The sequence below is a fragment of the Elephas maximus genome, chromosome 17 (assembly GCF_024166365.1).
Source record: "Elephas maximus indicus isolate mEleMax1 chromosome 17, mEleMax1 primary haplotype, whole genome shotgun sequence".
Lineage (NCBI taxonomy): Eukaryota > Metazoa > Chordata > Mammalia > Proboscidea > Elephantidae > Elephas > Elephas maximus.
Genome location: NC_064835.1, coordinates 84,898,569 through 84,915,820, shown reverse-complemented (window position 1 = coordinate 84,915,820; position 17,252 = coordinate 84,898,569). Strand labels below are relative to the sequence as shown.

General features: G+C 44.3%; 1 protein-coding gene across 3 annotated transcripts in view; it reads left to right on the top strand.

Annotated features, from left to right (window-relative positions):
* NPAS2 (neuronal PAS domain protein 2) overlaps positions 1-17,252 on the top strand; it is a 184,746-nt gene that overhangs the window by 105,937 nt on the left and 61,557 nt on the right. For all 3 annotated transcript variants that reach the window (XM_049856381.1, XM_049856379.1, XM_049856380.1), the window contains 3 exons: positions 972-1,120; positions 9,914-10,005; positions 14,800-14,889. In XM_049856381.1, coding sequence (XP_049712338.1) covers positions 972-1,120; positions 9,914-10,005; positions 14,800-14,889 — 331 coding nt within the window. The remainder of the gene's footprint in view (positions 1-971; positions 1,121-9,913; positions 10,006-14,799; positions 14,890-17,252) is intronic.

Genomic DNA, 17,252 nt, shown 5'->3' with positions numbered 1-17,252 from the left:
TGGCCCCACAGCCATGACCTCTGTGCTCTGAGTCAACTCATTTTCTGGAACAAGTCCATCTTGTGTGGGTTTGGGAGAGGCAGTTCAGCTCCCCAGCCCCGCGCACCTTTGAGTAAGCTGGTCCTGCAGAGCTTAGCGCCAGCCCCTGGGCCTGTGGTGGTCACATTGAAAATCAAAGCCCTTCGAGCAGCGCTGCAGGCTGGACTTTCTCAGAGGAGAAGGCAGGCTTCCTGCATCGTGCATTTCTTGTTTGGTTTTCTAGCAGCAGCGTCTATAGTCATGATTTCCTAACCAAGTTCTCAGGGACCCTAGGGTTCCTCAGAGGGGCCTCGTTAGTGCTCGGGTGAAGACCTGTCTCAAGCTGAGCATCTCACTTGTATCTGACTATAAGTGCAGTGTGTGATGTCATTTTTAAAAGGGCTCGGCTATATGCGGTACCTGCCATATGTAGGTCCTTAGTTGGGCATGGCTTGCAGTCTCACGCTGGCATGCCCTGTCCCTCAGCAGGACAGTGAGCTCCCTGAAGCAGTGGCCAGGACATAGCCCTCCTGACGGACACTCGGAACACCTGGCTACCCCTTGTGACATAGCACCAGAGTCTGGAGAGGACTTGGTTTGACTGCACCATTGGCTAAGGAAAGGGTCTCAGCAGGTCATTGCTGTCAGAGTGTGAAAGCTCTACGACGTCAGAGTGGGCAGCATCTGGCCAGGGAGCTGATCTGTGTAAGATTTTGCATCTGAGTCAGAACTCACTTATCGTTAATGCGGTCTCTCTTTGTGGCGAAGAATCTAGCAAAACATTTTTTCTGTCCCCACCGCTCAGCTCTGAAAGTGGCTAATGTTACCTTCCCTGAGGGAGTTTTCATGACGTGATCGCAGGAGAACATACGCCGATGAAAAATATCTTGATTTCATAACAAAGCCTGTAGGAAGTGGAATGTTCCAGTAAGCTGTGCGTTTTATGTTTACAGAGCTTCTCGAAACAAGTCTGAGAAGAAGCGTCGGGACCAGTTCAATGTTCTCATCAAAGAGCTCAGCTCCATGCTTCCGGGCAACACACGGAAAATGGATAAAACCACCGTGCTGGAAAAGGTCATTGGATTTCTGCAGAAACACAATGGTAAAGGATATGCTTCTCTGGTCTTATTCCGTTCCTGTCCTTTCCATCTGGGGATGACTCACAGCCAGGTCCTCATGCTTAGTCCTCTCTCCCCTCCAAAGCCTAATGCATCAGTCATAGGCTTCTTGTTTCAGAGGTACCCCGCCCTCTCTCTTAGCCCCATCTCCAGCAGGTTTGGGAGAGGACGCTCACCTCCCGGATTGCTTTATGGGCCAGAGGAGAAAGCCCAGAGTAGCCTCACATACAGCAGCCAGCCCCAGCAGCGTGCTGGTAACAGGGGGAACATCTTGATTAAAAGTGCCTGGAGCAAGCATTTGTTTCACTCAGCCCTGAACAGATGCAGTGCTCAAGTACTTATTCTCCACTGGGTCCCTCTGTACCGATTTTTCCATCCTTCTTTGCTACCACTTTGAACTACACCATTAAAAAAACAAACGGTAATTGAAAATAAATAAACCAAAAAAACCCAGTGCCATCGAGTCGATTCCGACTCATAGCGACCCTATAGGACAGAGTAGAACTGCCCCATAGAGTTTCCAAGGAGCACCTGGTGGATTCGAACTGCTGACCCTCTGGTTAGCAGCCGTAGCACTTAACCACTACACCACCGGGGTTTCCTTGAAAATAAATAATTAATGTCAAATCCTTTTTTTTTTCACTGCGATATAATTTACATACCATAAATTTCAGCATGTGAAGTGTACTGTTCAGTGGTTTTTAGTATATTCATGAGGTTGTAGAACCGTCACCATTATCTGATTTCATCACCCCCAAAAAAGAGCTCCATAGCCATTAGCAGTCACTCCCATTTCTCCCTCTCCTCCAGTTCCTGGCACCGCTAATCTACTTTCTGTCTCTACGGATTTGCCTGTTCTGGACATTTCATACAAATGGAATCATACAATATCCGACCTTTGGGGTCTGCCTTTTTACTTTGCGTACATGTGGTAACATGTGTCAGTACTTTATTCCTTCTTTATGGCTGAATCATATATTGCATTGTATTGATATACCACACTTGGTTTCTCCATTCCTCAGTTCTTGGGCAGTTGGGCTGTTTCCACATTTTAGCTATTGGGAATAATGCTGCTATGAACATTCACATACAAGTTTTTATGTGAACATATGGTTTTTGGATATAAACCTTGGAGTGGAATTGCTGGATCATATGGTAACTCTATGTTTAACTTTTTGAGGAACTGCCAAACTGCTTTCCACAGCAGCTGTGCCAGTTTTTATTCTCACCAGCAAAGTATGAGAGTTCCATTTTCTCCACACCCCTACCAAACTTGTTATTGCCCCCTCTTTTTTTTTTATTATAGCCTTCCTAGTGGGTGTGAAGTGGTAACTCATTGTGGTTTTGATTTTCATTTCCCTAATGACTGATGATGTTGAGCATCTTCTTATGTGCTTCTTGGTCATTTGTGTATTTTCTTTGGAGAAATACCTATACAAATGATTTGTCCATTTTTAAACTGGGTTATTTATCTTTTTGTTGAATTATAAGAGTTCCTTATATATTTAGATACAAGATCCTTGTTAGGTATGTAATTTGCAATTATTTTCTCACATTCTGTCTTAATGGCATCATTTGACACACAAGTTTTTAACTTTGATGAAATACAAAAAAAAAAAAAAAACCGACTGCTATCGAGTCGATTGCGACTCGTAGCAATAAAATCCAGTTTATCTATTTTTCTCCTTCTGTTGCTTATGCTCTAGGTGTCATATCTAAGGAATTGCTGCCTAATATAAAGTCACAAAGATTTACATCTATGTTTTCTTCTTAGAGTTTTATATTTTAACTCTTACATTTAGGTATTTGATCCATTTTTAGTTAATTTTTTTTATGGTGTGAGGTAGGGATCCAAATTCATCCTTTTGCATGTTCATATCAGTTGTTCCAGCAGTACATTCTTTTTGTTTTTTAAACTTTTTCAATACCTTTGTGAAAGTATAATACATACAGAAAATAGATGGAATTAGTTATCACAAAGTAAACACAACCAGCTAACCACCACCCAGGTCAAGAAATAGAAGCCTCTCCCAATAGGTGCCCCTTCCTACCACTATCTCTGCTTTCACCAAAGATAACTTCTAGTCTGACTTCTGATACCAAAGATTAGATTTGCCTGTTGGGGGTTTATTCAGATGGAATCATGCATTATGCACATGATATTTGTGAGGTTCATCCATGTTGTTCTAGGCTGTGGTTGGTTCATTTTCATTGCTAGGTAGTATTTCATCATACGAATTTACCACTTGAATCCATCCTTGAACCTACATCCTTGTCAAGCCGTCCTGTCTCCCTTTGACACTCCTTCAAGCCCTTTACCTCCTAGCACTAGCCACATCCACCCAGCCACTCACCTGCAGATGATACCAAAAGGAAAAAAAAAATCAAAGATTAGTTAAGAGGGCTCAGGAGCTATTAACAAGCAGGAAAGGCAGAATTCTTTTTTCCTTAACCACAGCACCAAACATAATAAAGTCAGAAATGTCAGAGTTATTGAGGAAATAATTATAGTTCTTCTGTGCTTATGGTGACGCTCCACTTTCACTGAACGTTTTCCTAGACAAGATGATTTCCTGCAGGAGGGCATGGTCGGGACATCTGAAAGCTTCATTATGGTTGTTATTCTTTTATTGTTTCTTTGATAATTGTATATACCTATTAAAAATGTGACAGTAATGATACATCCTCCTTTTCTTCCCCCCCCCCCACCCCGCAAAAGTTGCCCGCAGGAGAGTAAAGAACATGTTAATTGCTTTTGTCAAAAATCAGGAAGAAAAAATCAAGTGGGGTTGGGATAAAGTGTTGCAGCAGTATTAGACTGCCCCAATAATTTAATCAGAAGAGTTATATTTCCTAAATAACAAGTTAGCCAAGTGAAACAGCAAGTTGGTTTGATTGCCAAGATATTTTGTGCAAATTACTCAAACTAGGTCAGTGCCACTTCGAAGCAGGACAGCTGTTAAATAGGACAGCTGGGATCAAGCTCATCAGTGTGACATTTATGCTGGACCTGCCCTGTGCAGAATTAAAGAATTGTCCAACCTGGACCTGCAAAGGATCAGTCAGCAAAATGCGCCCTGCTAACACCACGAGGGCCTGCTTCCTTCTCACCTTTTCCATAAGACTAATGCTTACTCTGCATAACCTGCTTAAATGTACCCAGGATCGTCCAGTATCTCACTCATCTTCTGTGGTTCCATAATCAAAAGAAAGCAGAAAATCCTTGGTAGATTTTATGGCGAAATATAGTGGTTAAACTGAAATTTGGATTAAGGTGAAATAAAAACAACCAATTGCTTTTCCTTTACTTACAATCCAAGTGAACATGGACCTCCCTGGTGTAACGGGGTGGAAAATAACTATGATCAGCATTTATTCAAGGCTCATTACGAGCCAGGCATGAAGCATTAGTGGTTCAGGGGTAGAATTCAGGCTTTCCATGACGGAGACCTGGGTTGGATTCCCAGCCGGTGCACCTCAAACACAGCCCCCGCCCATCTGTCAGTGGAGGGTTCCATGTTGCTGTGATGCTGAACAGGTTTCAGTGGAGCTTCCAGACTGAGACAGACAAGGAAGAAAGGCCCGGAGATCTACTTCTGAAAATCAGCCAATGATCCAAGCTGCAGCTGATCACGGGCATGGTGCAGGACCAGGCAGTGTTTCATCCCGTTGTGCGTGGGGTCACCATGAGCCCACAGCAGCTAACCACAAGAAAACAACATGAACCAGGCATTATTCCAAGGGCTCTACCTAGTGTAACTGATCACAAACTTCACGGCAGTCCTTCAAGTTAGCACCATTTCATAGACGAGGTAACTGAGGCTCTCTTGGTCGAGTAGGTGGACCACTCAGCTGAGTCGGACAGCCAGAAAGATGTGAAATCTGAACCTAAACAGTCTGCCTCCAGATCCCAAGTGTTTAATTTTCTTCTCGCCAGCGGGCGATTTACGAGGCTGTCGTAGCTACTGGTCATAACCACACTGTAGCTGTTCATGGCTGTGTTCGTTCAGACTGTAGTTCTCAGCCTTGGCTGACCACTGGAATTACCTGAGGAGCTTTTAAAAAATATATGCAACTGGGTCACACCCCACAGACCAGTACAGTAAAATCTCTAGGGCTGGGACCCCAGTGGTGTGCTAGAGGCAGCTCAGACTAGCTGCCCAGTGATGATGTGAAATTTTCAGGAGTTTTGCAAGCCAGTGGACATCAAGTTGGTAGCTTAAAATTGGCCATGGAGGGAGTATTTACATCACAGGAATGGGCAAACAATCCAAACTGGGGCTTTGTGTTGTGGGAGTGGCGAGCATTTCACCGACACCCCACTGGGCAGGGCGCAGGCATCATTATTTTCAAAGCTCCCCAGTAGATTCCAGGGTACCCTCAGGGTTGAGAACTGTGAGTTTGGATATGCTGTCTGCCTTCATGGTAAAGGCAGAACTCATGATAACTAAGGAAAGGTGATTAGACACAGGTAATTGTCATTATTTATCTCTTTCCTCATTAAGATTTCAGGCATCCTTGTTTCCTCAGTTTGGGAGCTAAATCTTGATCCCGGAATGCATACTTACTCTGTTTGCACTCCATCTTCTCCAAAAGGCCAAGAAGTGACTCATGCTTACTCTCTTTGATGTAATCTGAATCAAAATAAAGATCTGACCATGTTTTTCTTTAGAGAAATTTTGTGTCAACAGTATCTGTTTTAAGAGAGAAACCCGTAAATTATGTAAAAACTGTGGCATATTGGACATCCTTATCCATTGAAATGTTATTTCTACAGGGCCAGGCGGGCCCACGTGGCTTTTCTATTAGCAGCCAAGCACTTTAACCACTGCGCCACACCAGGGCTCCTTCTTACTATATAAAGTGGAGTAAATGCATGGGGCTAAATGCATGTTATCCACTTCCTGTGTGAATCTCAAGCTGGTTTAATGTAATTTTTCTCCCATCACCAAGTCTCAGTCCTTATTCATGCCCATTCAGTGTATCTGCCTTAGTGGATTTGGGGATTGGGAAGCTGCAGAATGAGGAGAAATGTCCCTGTTGGGCAAGGTAGTATTTACCCAGCCAAGCAATAGCATTTCTGCCTTATTTTCCTGACTCTTCTTTGACTACATACATCCCAAAAATGTGCTGCCCCCTATTCAGGCATACAAGGGGCAATTGAGAGGTGAGGCACTCTGGGTCATAACTACAGCTTACACTATAGTAGAATTTTTGCATAAAAGGCTCCCAGGTCGTTTCGTTTCCCTTACTACAGCCTGCCCTGCCACCCATAGCTTACCGTGTTGGTCACATTAAATGCTAGTGGAGTCATGATTCTAACTCTGTATTTACTGTTTAGCGGAGCCCTGGTGGTGGAGTGGTTTAAGAGCTCCTCTCCTCACCAAAAGGCCGGCAGTTCCAATCACCAGCCGCTCCTTGGAAACCCAATGGGGCAGACACTTCTCTGTCCTACAGAGTTGCTGGGAGTTGGGATCGACTTGTAAGCAACGGGTTTACTATTTCCCAATGTACCATTTTTTTATTGGCTTTGAGGCAGGATTAGCAAAGAACTGTGGTCAAGTGGTTTCTAAATAGTTAGGGAAACAAAATGACCCGGGAGCCATTTTGGCAAATATTCTATTAGTATAAGCTGTAATTGGAAACCCTGGTGGTGTAGTGATTAAGTACTACAGTTGCTAACCAAAAGGTCGGCAGTTAGAATCCACCAGGCGCTTCTTGGAAACTCTATGAAGCAGTTCTGTTTTGTCCTATAGGGTCGCTGGGAGTTGGAATCCACTTGATGGCAACGATTTTTTTTTTTTCCTTAATTATCTGTAGTTGTGACCGAGTTCCTCACCGAACAGTTGCTCCTGGTATGCCTGAACAGGAGCAGTACATTTTGGGGAAGTGTGTAGTCAAAGCAAAGTCAGGAAAATGAGACAGAAATGCTATTGCTTGACTAGGTAAATATTACCTTGTCCAACAGGGTAAAAAAATACGTGTGTATTTTTTAAAATGCTATGAATTGAGCCTTAACTTCCAAGAACTGTAATCAAATTGTTGAAATACAAAGTGAATGAAATGGCTTCTTTCAATATTATTATGCTGGTGTTTAGAAAGTATCAGGCAACACAAAATGATCTAAAAGATATTCTTGTAAAAGAAATGGGTCTTTCATATTCCTTTGCCATTAAGTTGGATCGACCTCTATCTAAATTAATTTCCAGCTCCTGGAAAGACTCCTCTCCTGAACCAACAATTAATCTACAATTTGATCCTAGTGGTCAAAAAGAGGAGCCCTGGTGGCACAGTGGTTAAGAGACGAGCTGCTAACCAAAAGCTGCTCCTTGGAAGCCCTGTGGTATAGTTCTGTTCTGTCCTATAGGGGTCACTATGAGTCAGAATCCACTGGTGCGATGGGTGATGTGGTGGGTGGTTAAAAAGAATTTTACAGAGGAGTGTATGTGTTGGGAAGAAGGGGAAGGGCATTTATGGGGTTGAATTATTGATACAGCCTCAGACCGTCTCTTTTCTAACTGATCAAACTGTAGCAACCATTTGTTTGAGAAAGTGGGAGCTTCACCCCCTTTTCCCTGCCTTGGCTGGCATACCAGAAGGAACTGTGGCTGCCTCTGCTTCCCATGATGCATTTCTCCATGTGCGCCCTCTGGCGACATGGCGGCACCCAGCACTGTGAGGTCTCCATCTGCACTGGCCCTCGTTAGCGGGTCAATAGGGATGTTTCCTGTTCTGGGTTTCTGCCTGTGTTACTGAAAGCTGTTGGAGGCTCTTTTGTGCTCCTTTAAAATCCCAAAAGACAGAAATCCAATTTCATACAATAACAGCAGCAGCTTGTTCTCTCTGAAATAAAGATACCTTCCCCGCAGAGCCAAGCATTAGACGGAATGGTGGGTGACTGAACGAGTGACAATTTACAGAGCCACACACGTAACATATGACCTTGTCATCATCTCTTTTCACGAGTAACTGCCGAATGGCATTCTCCAGACTGGTTAAGAGACAAATTACCAGAAACACACGGTCAAACGTTTCTCCTAAAGTTTATAGATTATCTGCCTGAACGATTTGCATTCCCTAGGAGATTGTTAAACAGGTTAGTTTTTTTCTCTGAGATCTAAGTCATATGTATTTAGGTTTTTCTTAACACCAAGAATATAATCCCTAAGGAGACCTCTTAATATTGAAAGAAGAGTAAAACGTTGGTTTAAGATGGAGGATAAAATGAAGGAAAAACAAGTATTTCAGTATCACATTTGAGCTACCTATAATAATCTTGTCAAAGATAATTCAGTAATAGAACAAAACATTCTTTCAAGAATACAAAAGAACTAGGGTATTTAAGCAGTCTGGTGGTGCTGTGGTTAAATGAAATTTATTTCCAGCTCCTGGAAAGACTCCTCTCCTGAACCAACGATTAATCTACAATTTGATCCTAGTGGTCAAAAAGAGGAGCCCTGATGGCACAGTGGTTAAGAGATGGGCTGCTAACCAAAAGGTCAGCAGTTCAAACCCACCCGTTGCTCCATGGGAGAAAGATGTGGCTGTCTGCTTCTGTAAAGATACAGCCTTGGAAACCCTATGGGGCAGCTCTACTCTGTCCTACAGGGTGTCCATGAGTTGCAATCTACTCGATGGCAGTGGGTTTCATGTTTTGGTTTGTGTGGGCCAAAGATTATTGAATTTACAAACATAAATAATGTCTTTAGTACAAGGTAGTTAGGTGAATCAGGTACGTTATAGATTAACCCAAAAGGTATAAATAGTTTAAGTTCCAGCCTTAAAAGCAACTAAGGAAAAAACAAAGAACTGTTGCTGTTGTTGCCTTTAAGTCAGTTCTGACTCATGCCAACCCCATGTGTGTCAGAGCAGAACTGTGCACCATAGTTTTTCAATGGCTTATTTTTCAGAAGTAGATCTCCAGGCCTTTCTTTCAAGGTGCCTCTGGGTGGACTTGAACCTCCAACCTTTTGGTTAGTACCCGAGCACATTGACCATTTGTACCACCCAGGGAGGGACTCCAAAATGCAATTAAGTAACATGTATTTATGTAGCACATTATACTTCCCCTAAAAACCCCTCTCATCGAGTCAATCCTGACTCATAGCAACCCCATAGGACAGAGCAGAACTGCCCCATAGGGTTTCCAAGGAGCAGCTGGTAGATTCAAACCACCAACCTTTTGGTCAGCAGCCGAGCCCTTAACCACTGTACCACCAGCGCTCCCCTTATACTTCAGTACCTGGAAACACTGAAAAAACACATCATATTCTGCAGAGACATTTACTACAAGCCGAAGATGTTCCTGGAATTTTGACCAATCCTCCACCGTCACCAGGTAGAAAATCTCAGATCTCTAAAGTGTCTCGCTTTACCTTGATGATGAGGCAGCGGCTTAAGAAGACATAACACCATCGCAGTCTTTTTTCCCGTTGCCTTGGTAAGTGGCAACTGGTGATGGGGTTTTGTCATATAGAAATTCAAGGGCATTGTGCTTCCTGCAAGTGGCAGGTACTACACCCATGCAGAGGGTGGGGCTGTCTCCTTCCCGAAGCCTCATTAAAGGGCACGAGAACATCAAGAAGCGTTTTAAAGCACTTTACATCTAAACTTCCCAGTCCTGAGAAATGAGGCTTAATGTATTTCCTTATATCGGCTTCTTTAATAAGACTACACAGAAAAGCAACATAAAATTGCATAGAAATAAAGTGTGCTTCGTTTGTTAATTCCAGTTTCTAGATACCATTAAACATAAAAGCTTATTTGTATTTTTTTAGAAGTCTCAGCGCAAACGGAAGTCTGTGACATTCAACAGGACTGGAAGCCTTCATTCCTCAGTAATGAAGAATTCACCCAGCTGATGTTGGAGGTGAAGATACACTTTCAAATTAGCTAAATCCAGTTGCAAATTAAAATGTGGCTACTTGTTCCAGCTATGACCCTGTACCCAGTGTAAACAGCTGTTCTTGACCCAGAAAAGAGGCCTTGAAACAGCTCCCCTACGGGGGCTCGGGCTGCAGTTCCTTGTTTCCATTACTGAGCTGGGTGATACAAGCAAGAAACCCCAAGCCGCATGACAGTGCACTGTCACCAAGGTCACTGTGAGGAGCGCCTCCTCCTGCTCTCCCAACCAGAGGACACCTAATTGGGGTACCAGGAGGGGGTGGGTGCGGTGGGAGGTAGCTGGAGCCAGAGGGAAGAAAGATTATATCCCTCTGCTCTGTCATGTGCCTCAGCACCTCCTGTTTAAAATGCCGTGATTATATTTTTTCCTGTAGTAGAAACACATTTTGAAGATAAAAATCTTCTTTTAAAGTTATGCTTTTCGCGTGAGCTCATATTATGTCAGCATGGCTTGTGTGTGTCAACCCTGAGTGCACCCTGGGCCTCCCCACCCTTTTCTGGGCTGAGTAGCAGGCACACGTTTCTTTGTTTGGAAGGTGTGGTACCCTGCTCATCCCAGGGCTGTGTTTGCGAAAGCCCTGTTGACCTGAGACAGTGGCCTTCCTCAGCATCGTATATTTAGATATGGGTGAAATGGGTGAGGCTGGGTGTTCTGACTTCTAAACTGGGGTTAGGGCCAGCAAAGCACCTGGACGCAGTACAGGAATGGCATGGCGGTGCTGCTCGGTGGGGAGGGAGGCCCCAGGTGTGCTTGTCTGGGCACCTGAATGAGAAGAGGAGAAGCTGGAAAAATTAGTTCAGAAAAAGGAACTTAGACACTGGCTTTATGTCAGCGGTTACTGGCAGAGCTTTTGGAGACTGGCTTCTGAGAATGTACAGTGAAACCTGTGAGAGCCAGAATGCGAGGACTCTGCCTTGTTTTACTGGTCTCACAAGTTTTCCACCTTTGACAGGGTGCGGTCTTACCACTTTTCTGTCAATCTCTATTAGTGGAAAATATTTGAGTTTTCTTTCTCTGATGGGCTTCTGTCCTGCACTTGTTCCAACTTCTGCAGGTTTTACTGTGTCTTTCTGTATCTAGTCTTCAGTGCCTATATAAGACTGATGTAAACTTCAATTTACATAGATTAACCATGCAGAAAACGGAAAGTACATGAGTAAGAAAATGCCAGAATAAAGATGTCCAAATATTATGAAGTATAAAAACATTAATGAACATTTGCATAAAAAGAAAGATACTTAAATCTACATGTGAACTATATTTAAAGAAAATACAGAACTTTCTCCAGAAGCAATGCATTTTAAGTGTGTTAAATTTAGAGCAGCTTATGAAATACAATGTGGAATTAATGCATCATTATACTACTTTACATAAATCATTTTATCTTTTCCTTCTTACGGGAAAGTAGGTAAAATGCATAACCCTATAGCACCCAGTCTTTTTTTTAAGAGTCTGTTAAAAAAAAAAAAAAAAAACCTACTTTTTTTCCAGTGAGTCTCAAGGTATCAAAAGTGTTTAAGCGCTACTTACTTACAGAGCTGGGAACAGTCATGTATATGTAATAATGAAAGGGATTTAAATTGTCTTTAAAAAAAGTGTTTAAGGAAGCAGGGCTCTTATGAAGTTAAAAATGGATAAATATTTGTGCTGGAAGTCAGGACTGGGTTTCAGAAGACTGGAATTTCTGGAGAAAGACTGTTTTAGATTTGTATGGATAGGAAGAATAGATATTCTTTTATGCCCTTTTCATTGCTGCCAGTATAGGCTCCTCAAAGCAGATCTAAAGAAAATCACACTAAGCGAATGAATTGGGTATCAATTAAGCCTGCAGTGCTAGATGAGCCTTCTAGGTGACTTGAAGTTTTGGGTTCCCTGGGAAATCCACCAAATAGTGCTTTTGATTTATCTCTGAGTATAGTAGGCTTGTATCCCAATCTGTTGTTTTTCACTAGACACAGACCCAGTGGTAACTAGAGCTTCCCAGTGTCTTCTCCCTCATGACATGAGCCCTGGTTGCGGCTCCCTCAGAGGGGCCATGGTGTCATTTTACATCACAGTGTGTGCTGCACACCAGCTACACAACGCTTTACTTTTTTCAGAGCCATTTCCAAGACCATGAGGAATCCAGACACCGTGTCTTAGTAGACCGGGATGTTCTCCTCTTTAAATGAGGGCAGAACCAGGAGAGAGCCTGTCTGACAGATAGCCTCTGGGAACTGCTGGTGCCCTGTGGGTGCAAATCCTTCCTTCTTTCCTCTTCTCCCAAAAGGCACAAAACCAGACTCCAAGAAAACACATACAATTGTGTGAAGCTTGAAAGAACAAAAATGACCGTGTTGAAGACCAGCCAAGCTGGTAAAGTATTAGCGTCTCACCAGAAGCTGGCGAAAATTGTGCTAACAAGATTCCAACAAGAGAAAGCTCTTCTTGTCCAGGGATTAAGGAGTTTGTGGTCATTCTGAATTATATATAGAAAAACTACATTGATCTTAGCCCAAAGGTTGTCCCAGAGAACACAAGGAGTTTGACAGGAAGGGAGTGGTAGCTTCTTTGGTAGCATCCCTGAAGCTCCTGGCAAAGTCACCTTTACAGAGTTAGGGGCACATCACTTTGCAATCACGTTCTATTGATTTGCAAATGATGCTAAAACGGTAGGGAGTGTTCTTAAAGCAGTGACTCAGTGCAGTTCCTGTACATTTGATGGAAAATGCCAAGGAGTTGATGAAAAGTTATCTTCCATCTATAAATACCTTCTGCTTTTTAACACCCACTTGTTTTGAGATTTCAGGAGGGACCCAGGCTCACTAAGCAAGAAGATAATTTGTATTACTCCTGCTTTTCGCAGCCTTCCAATCTGCTTTTTTCCAGAATGATTCAGCTGACGTCACCAACAATGCCCCCACCCCTAAAAAGATTCTCCTCCAGGAGGGCTGCAAATCTGACTTAAAAATCAGTTTAGAAAAACACTTGAGGGAGAAAGAAATAAAAGGTACTAGGGTGTGCCTCATTGCTCACCATGTCTCATAAATCCAACCCAGGCTTTCTCAACTTCAGCACTGTTAACGTATTGGACTAGATATTTCTTATAGAAGGCTGTTCTGTGTATTATAGGGTATTCAGTAGCGTCTCTGGCCTCTGCCCACTAAATGCCAGTAGCATCCACCCCGAGTTGTAACAACCAAAATGTCTCCAGACATTGCCAGGCACCCCCTGGGGGGCAAAATTGCCCCCACTCGAGAACAACTAATGTAATCCAAAAAGATGAAGTTGGTTTAAGAAACATAGTTTAATATGTCTTTTAACCTGAAATCTTACAATGTGGCAGTATAAAATAATAAATAAGCTTATAAAATAATAAATGAGCTTAGTGGTCATTTTCCTGGTGGGAAGAGTTCTCTCCCTTTTGGTGCTGGGTAACAGGTGTCCCTCCCACCCAGTTAGCAGGCTGTTTCTGGCTCCTGCTGCAGTATACTTCGCCACTCTCTTCTGAATTGAAAGAATGTACACCCCTTGGCTGTGCAGGCTCTCAGGAACACCCTAGAAGGATCTCATTGAGAGCATACAAAATGTTTCCAGAGCTTTCTAAGCATGTATTTCAGATCCCCCCCTCCCCCCAGCAGAGTTTTCAGATTTCAGAGAGATCGTCAGTAAAATGACAGTGGTGGGCTTGCAGTGAAAGCCCACCTGAGCAGTTAGTCCCTGGAAGATTTGTGTTCTGGTGAGGTAGGCTGTGTTTTTAATCCCTCCCATCTCACCAGTGCCCCTGTATAGCCAGTTGCCAGTGTGACCCCGTTCTCTGCGGAATTACATGGTCTGGATTTTAGAAATCACCTTCTAGCTGTGCCTTACGAATGTGTTATGAGAATTAGATAGTTAACGCCTTACTACACCTCATGTGTCGAGATCATCTAGAACAGTGTGCCTAGCATGTAGTAGGCGCTTGGTAAATATTTTTGAACAGAGAATTTTTCAGACATTCTGAAATGCTTATGGGTCCAGCTGAGTTAGACGATAGCTCACCTTACTGTTTTTTGGCTTCTATGGAATAATGTGAAAGTTCTTTAAAAACAGTTCCTTTAATGGGTGTTTCTCCTAAATGCAATGGATGTAGGCAGAGATCGACCTTGGCTAGCAGGCAGCCTCTGGTTTTGGTGCATCTGTTAGCACGGGTGGTGCAGTGGTTAAGAGCTACAGCTGCTTACCAAAAGATGGGCAGTTCGAATCCACCAGCTGCTCCTTGGAAACTCTATGGGGGCAGTTCTGCTCTGTCCTATAGGGTCACTATGAGTTTGAATTGACTCGACAGCTATGAGTTTTTTTTGTTTGGTTGTTAGTCCTGATATCTTTCAGTAAACGTTTATCGCTGAACCAAAAGTGATTTCAGGGGTAGGGGAACCAGGACTGTGAGATATTGCTGCTGTCTTTTAATGATAACTGTAGTATTTTTGACTCAGACCAATAGCGTCCTTATCATTAAAACACTTAGGTAATTTCAGTGGCTGAATTTTGTCTTATGATACCAGTATGGAAAAATTTTCACTGAGCCTTTAGCTTTTCTGCAGTCACTTGCCTGGGCTAGACAAAGTCTGTGTAAGGAGCCATACTGTGTGTAAGCCAGCCAGGTGCTGTGCGGTTATCCATGGAGCTATCTGGGAGCTACAGAACAAGTCAGTGCGATAGAGAGGGGTCTTTGCCTTGGCAACATGCTCCTCCATTAAAGCATTATTAAAGAGCTCTCAAATGTTGCTTTTTCCACAGGCGTTAGATGGCTTCATCATCGCGGTGACCACAGATGGCAGTGTCATCTATGTTTCTGACAGCATCACGCCTCTCCTTGGGCACTTGCCGGTGAGTTTCTCCTCCAGTGGCCTTGGCCTGTACTCGTCATCATCTTTTTCTTGAGAATCGACCATATCTCTGATCAGGCTACATGGGGTCTCTGTTTGAGAACGGAATAAGTAGGGGGGTCGGTTTAAAGAATGAATGCAGAGTCCAGGAGGGCGGGACCAGATCAGAGGTCAAGGACCCGGGGGTGTTCCAGACAAAGGCATGAGCTAAGCCTGGGACCAGCTGAAGTGGCTGTTGTTAGGTGCCATCGAGGCATCTCCAGCTCGCGGCAACCTTGTGGACAACAGAACGAAACATAGCCCGCACCTGTGCCATCCTCACAGTCATTGGTGTGCTTGACTCCATTGTTGGGACTGCTGTGTATTTTGAGTGCCCTCCATGGAAACCCTGGTGGCGTAACGGTTAAGAGCTATGGCTGCCAACCAAAACGTTGGCAGTTCGAATCCACCAGGCACTCCTTGGAAACCCTATGGGGTAGTTCTACTCTGTCTTTTAGGGTTGGTATAAGTCAGAATCGACTTGATGACAATGGGTTTGGTCTTGGTTTTCCATCTTCCGGGAGCCCTGGTGGCACAGTGGTTAAGTGCTTGGCTGTCAAACAAAAGATCGGCAGTTCAAATCCACCAGCCACTCCTAGGAACCCCTGGGGGGCAGTTCTACTCTGTCTTATAGGGTCACTGTGAGTCGGAATCAACTTGGCAGCAATGTGTTTTCCATCTTCAGCACTATATCCAACAATGTTCTGTTGTGATTCATAAGGTTTCCTTTCGCTAGTTTTTGGAAGTAGATTGCCAGGCATTTCTTCTTAGTCTGCCTTAGTCTGGAAGCTCTGCTGAAGCCTGCCCACAGTGATATTTGAAATATTGGTGGCATAGCATTGCAACAACATGTGAGTCACCACAGTGCACAAACTGACAGGCTGTGGTGGAGAACAGTCTTCCCGTTAAAAAAACCAAACCTGTTGCCATGGAGTCAATTCTGACTCATAGTGACCCTGTAGGACAGAGTAGAACTGCCCCATAGGGTTCCCAAGGAGTGGCTGGTGGATTCGGTGGCTGGTGGATTCGAACTGCTGACCTTTTCGTTAGCAGCTGAGCTCTTAACCACTGTGCCACCCAGTCTAGATGTCATGAACTGAGCCAAGAGAGACCTGGAGTAGGGAGGGATGGGGGTGTCGTATCCTTGATTGGAAACAGCATAGAAGCCATGGACCCTACAAGTGAGTCGCAGCACAGTTGGCAGAGATAAGAGCCTTTGCAGCCGCTGACAGACGTCCTTCAAAGAAAAGCCCTGCCTGCTGGGTCTAGTTAGCGCCGATTGAGGGGCAGGGTGGTGGAGCTCACTGGGAAAGTGTCTGAGGTCGCAGTAGGTTTTAACACCTAATGGTGATGAGCATTCAGTGACAGAGGTGATCCCAGTGAGTTGAAATTCTCTGGAAAGACACTGTTGAACCTTGAACGAGGAGTACTTGGGCACTGACTCATGGCACATGTAGCTGGCTGGTGTAGGGTCTGCCTTTGAGGACCCCTCATCGGTGTTAGTCTCTATTTCCTGCTGTACCATTATTTATTCCTGCAGACCCCTGACCTTGAATGACAGCTCCACCAGGAGCATCGAGCAACTGACTGGCATCCAGTGTCTTCTTCTCTGTCCTCCCAGCAGGCCCAGCCAAACCCTAAACACTCCCTCCCCCATGTGTCAGTGGTAGGCCACCAGTTTATGTGATGAGGGGTCACAGCTTGCCCTGGGTCCCCGTATATTGGCCAGGACAACACTCTCAGGGACTGTGGTCTCTGCTCTTTAGTCTTACCTGCACATGGTGCAGTGAGGCCTTGCTCTGTGGGCAGCTTCTTCCTCCCTTGGTTGGTGTGATCAGCCCAGCTCTGCCAATGGGCCCTGAGTTCAAATCCTCCTAGGTCATATTTTTCCTCAGAAACCATTCCCCCCATCTTTTCTTCCAAGGATGCTTCTTTGAAATCAAAGCTGCCTCCCACATTTTCCTTCGTGTCGTAGCCCAGAAAAGCATTTTTTCTTTGCTTGGTAGGTGTCTTCGCATTATGCCACAGTCTATCTAACCTTTGTGTTTTCCTGAAACCGGGGTGCGCTAGGCTAGGGGATTTTCCCTCTGCTCCTGACAGCTTTCAGGAGAGGCGCATTCTCACTTTGCGCCAAGGAGGCTGAGAGAGCAGCTTCATCTTGTGACCAGTCTCAGGCTAAGAGAGGAGTCATGAGCAGCCTGTGTGAGGAAAACAGAAGGGTCCCCCACAAAATCAGCCTGGCTTCTTTTGGCTGATCGGAGGGTGGCTGAGGAAAGAAGTGGGGACAGGGCTCTTCCTTGGAGGAAGTTTGCCTTCTGTTTTGAA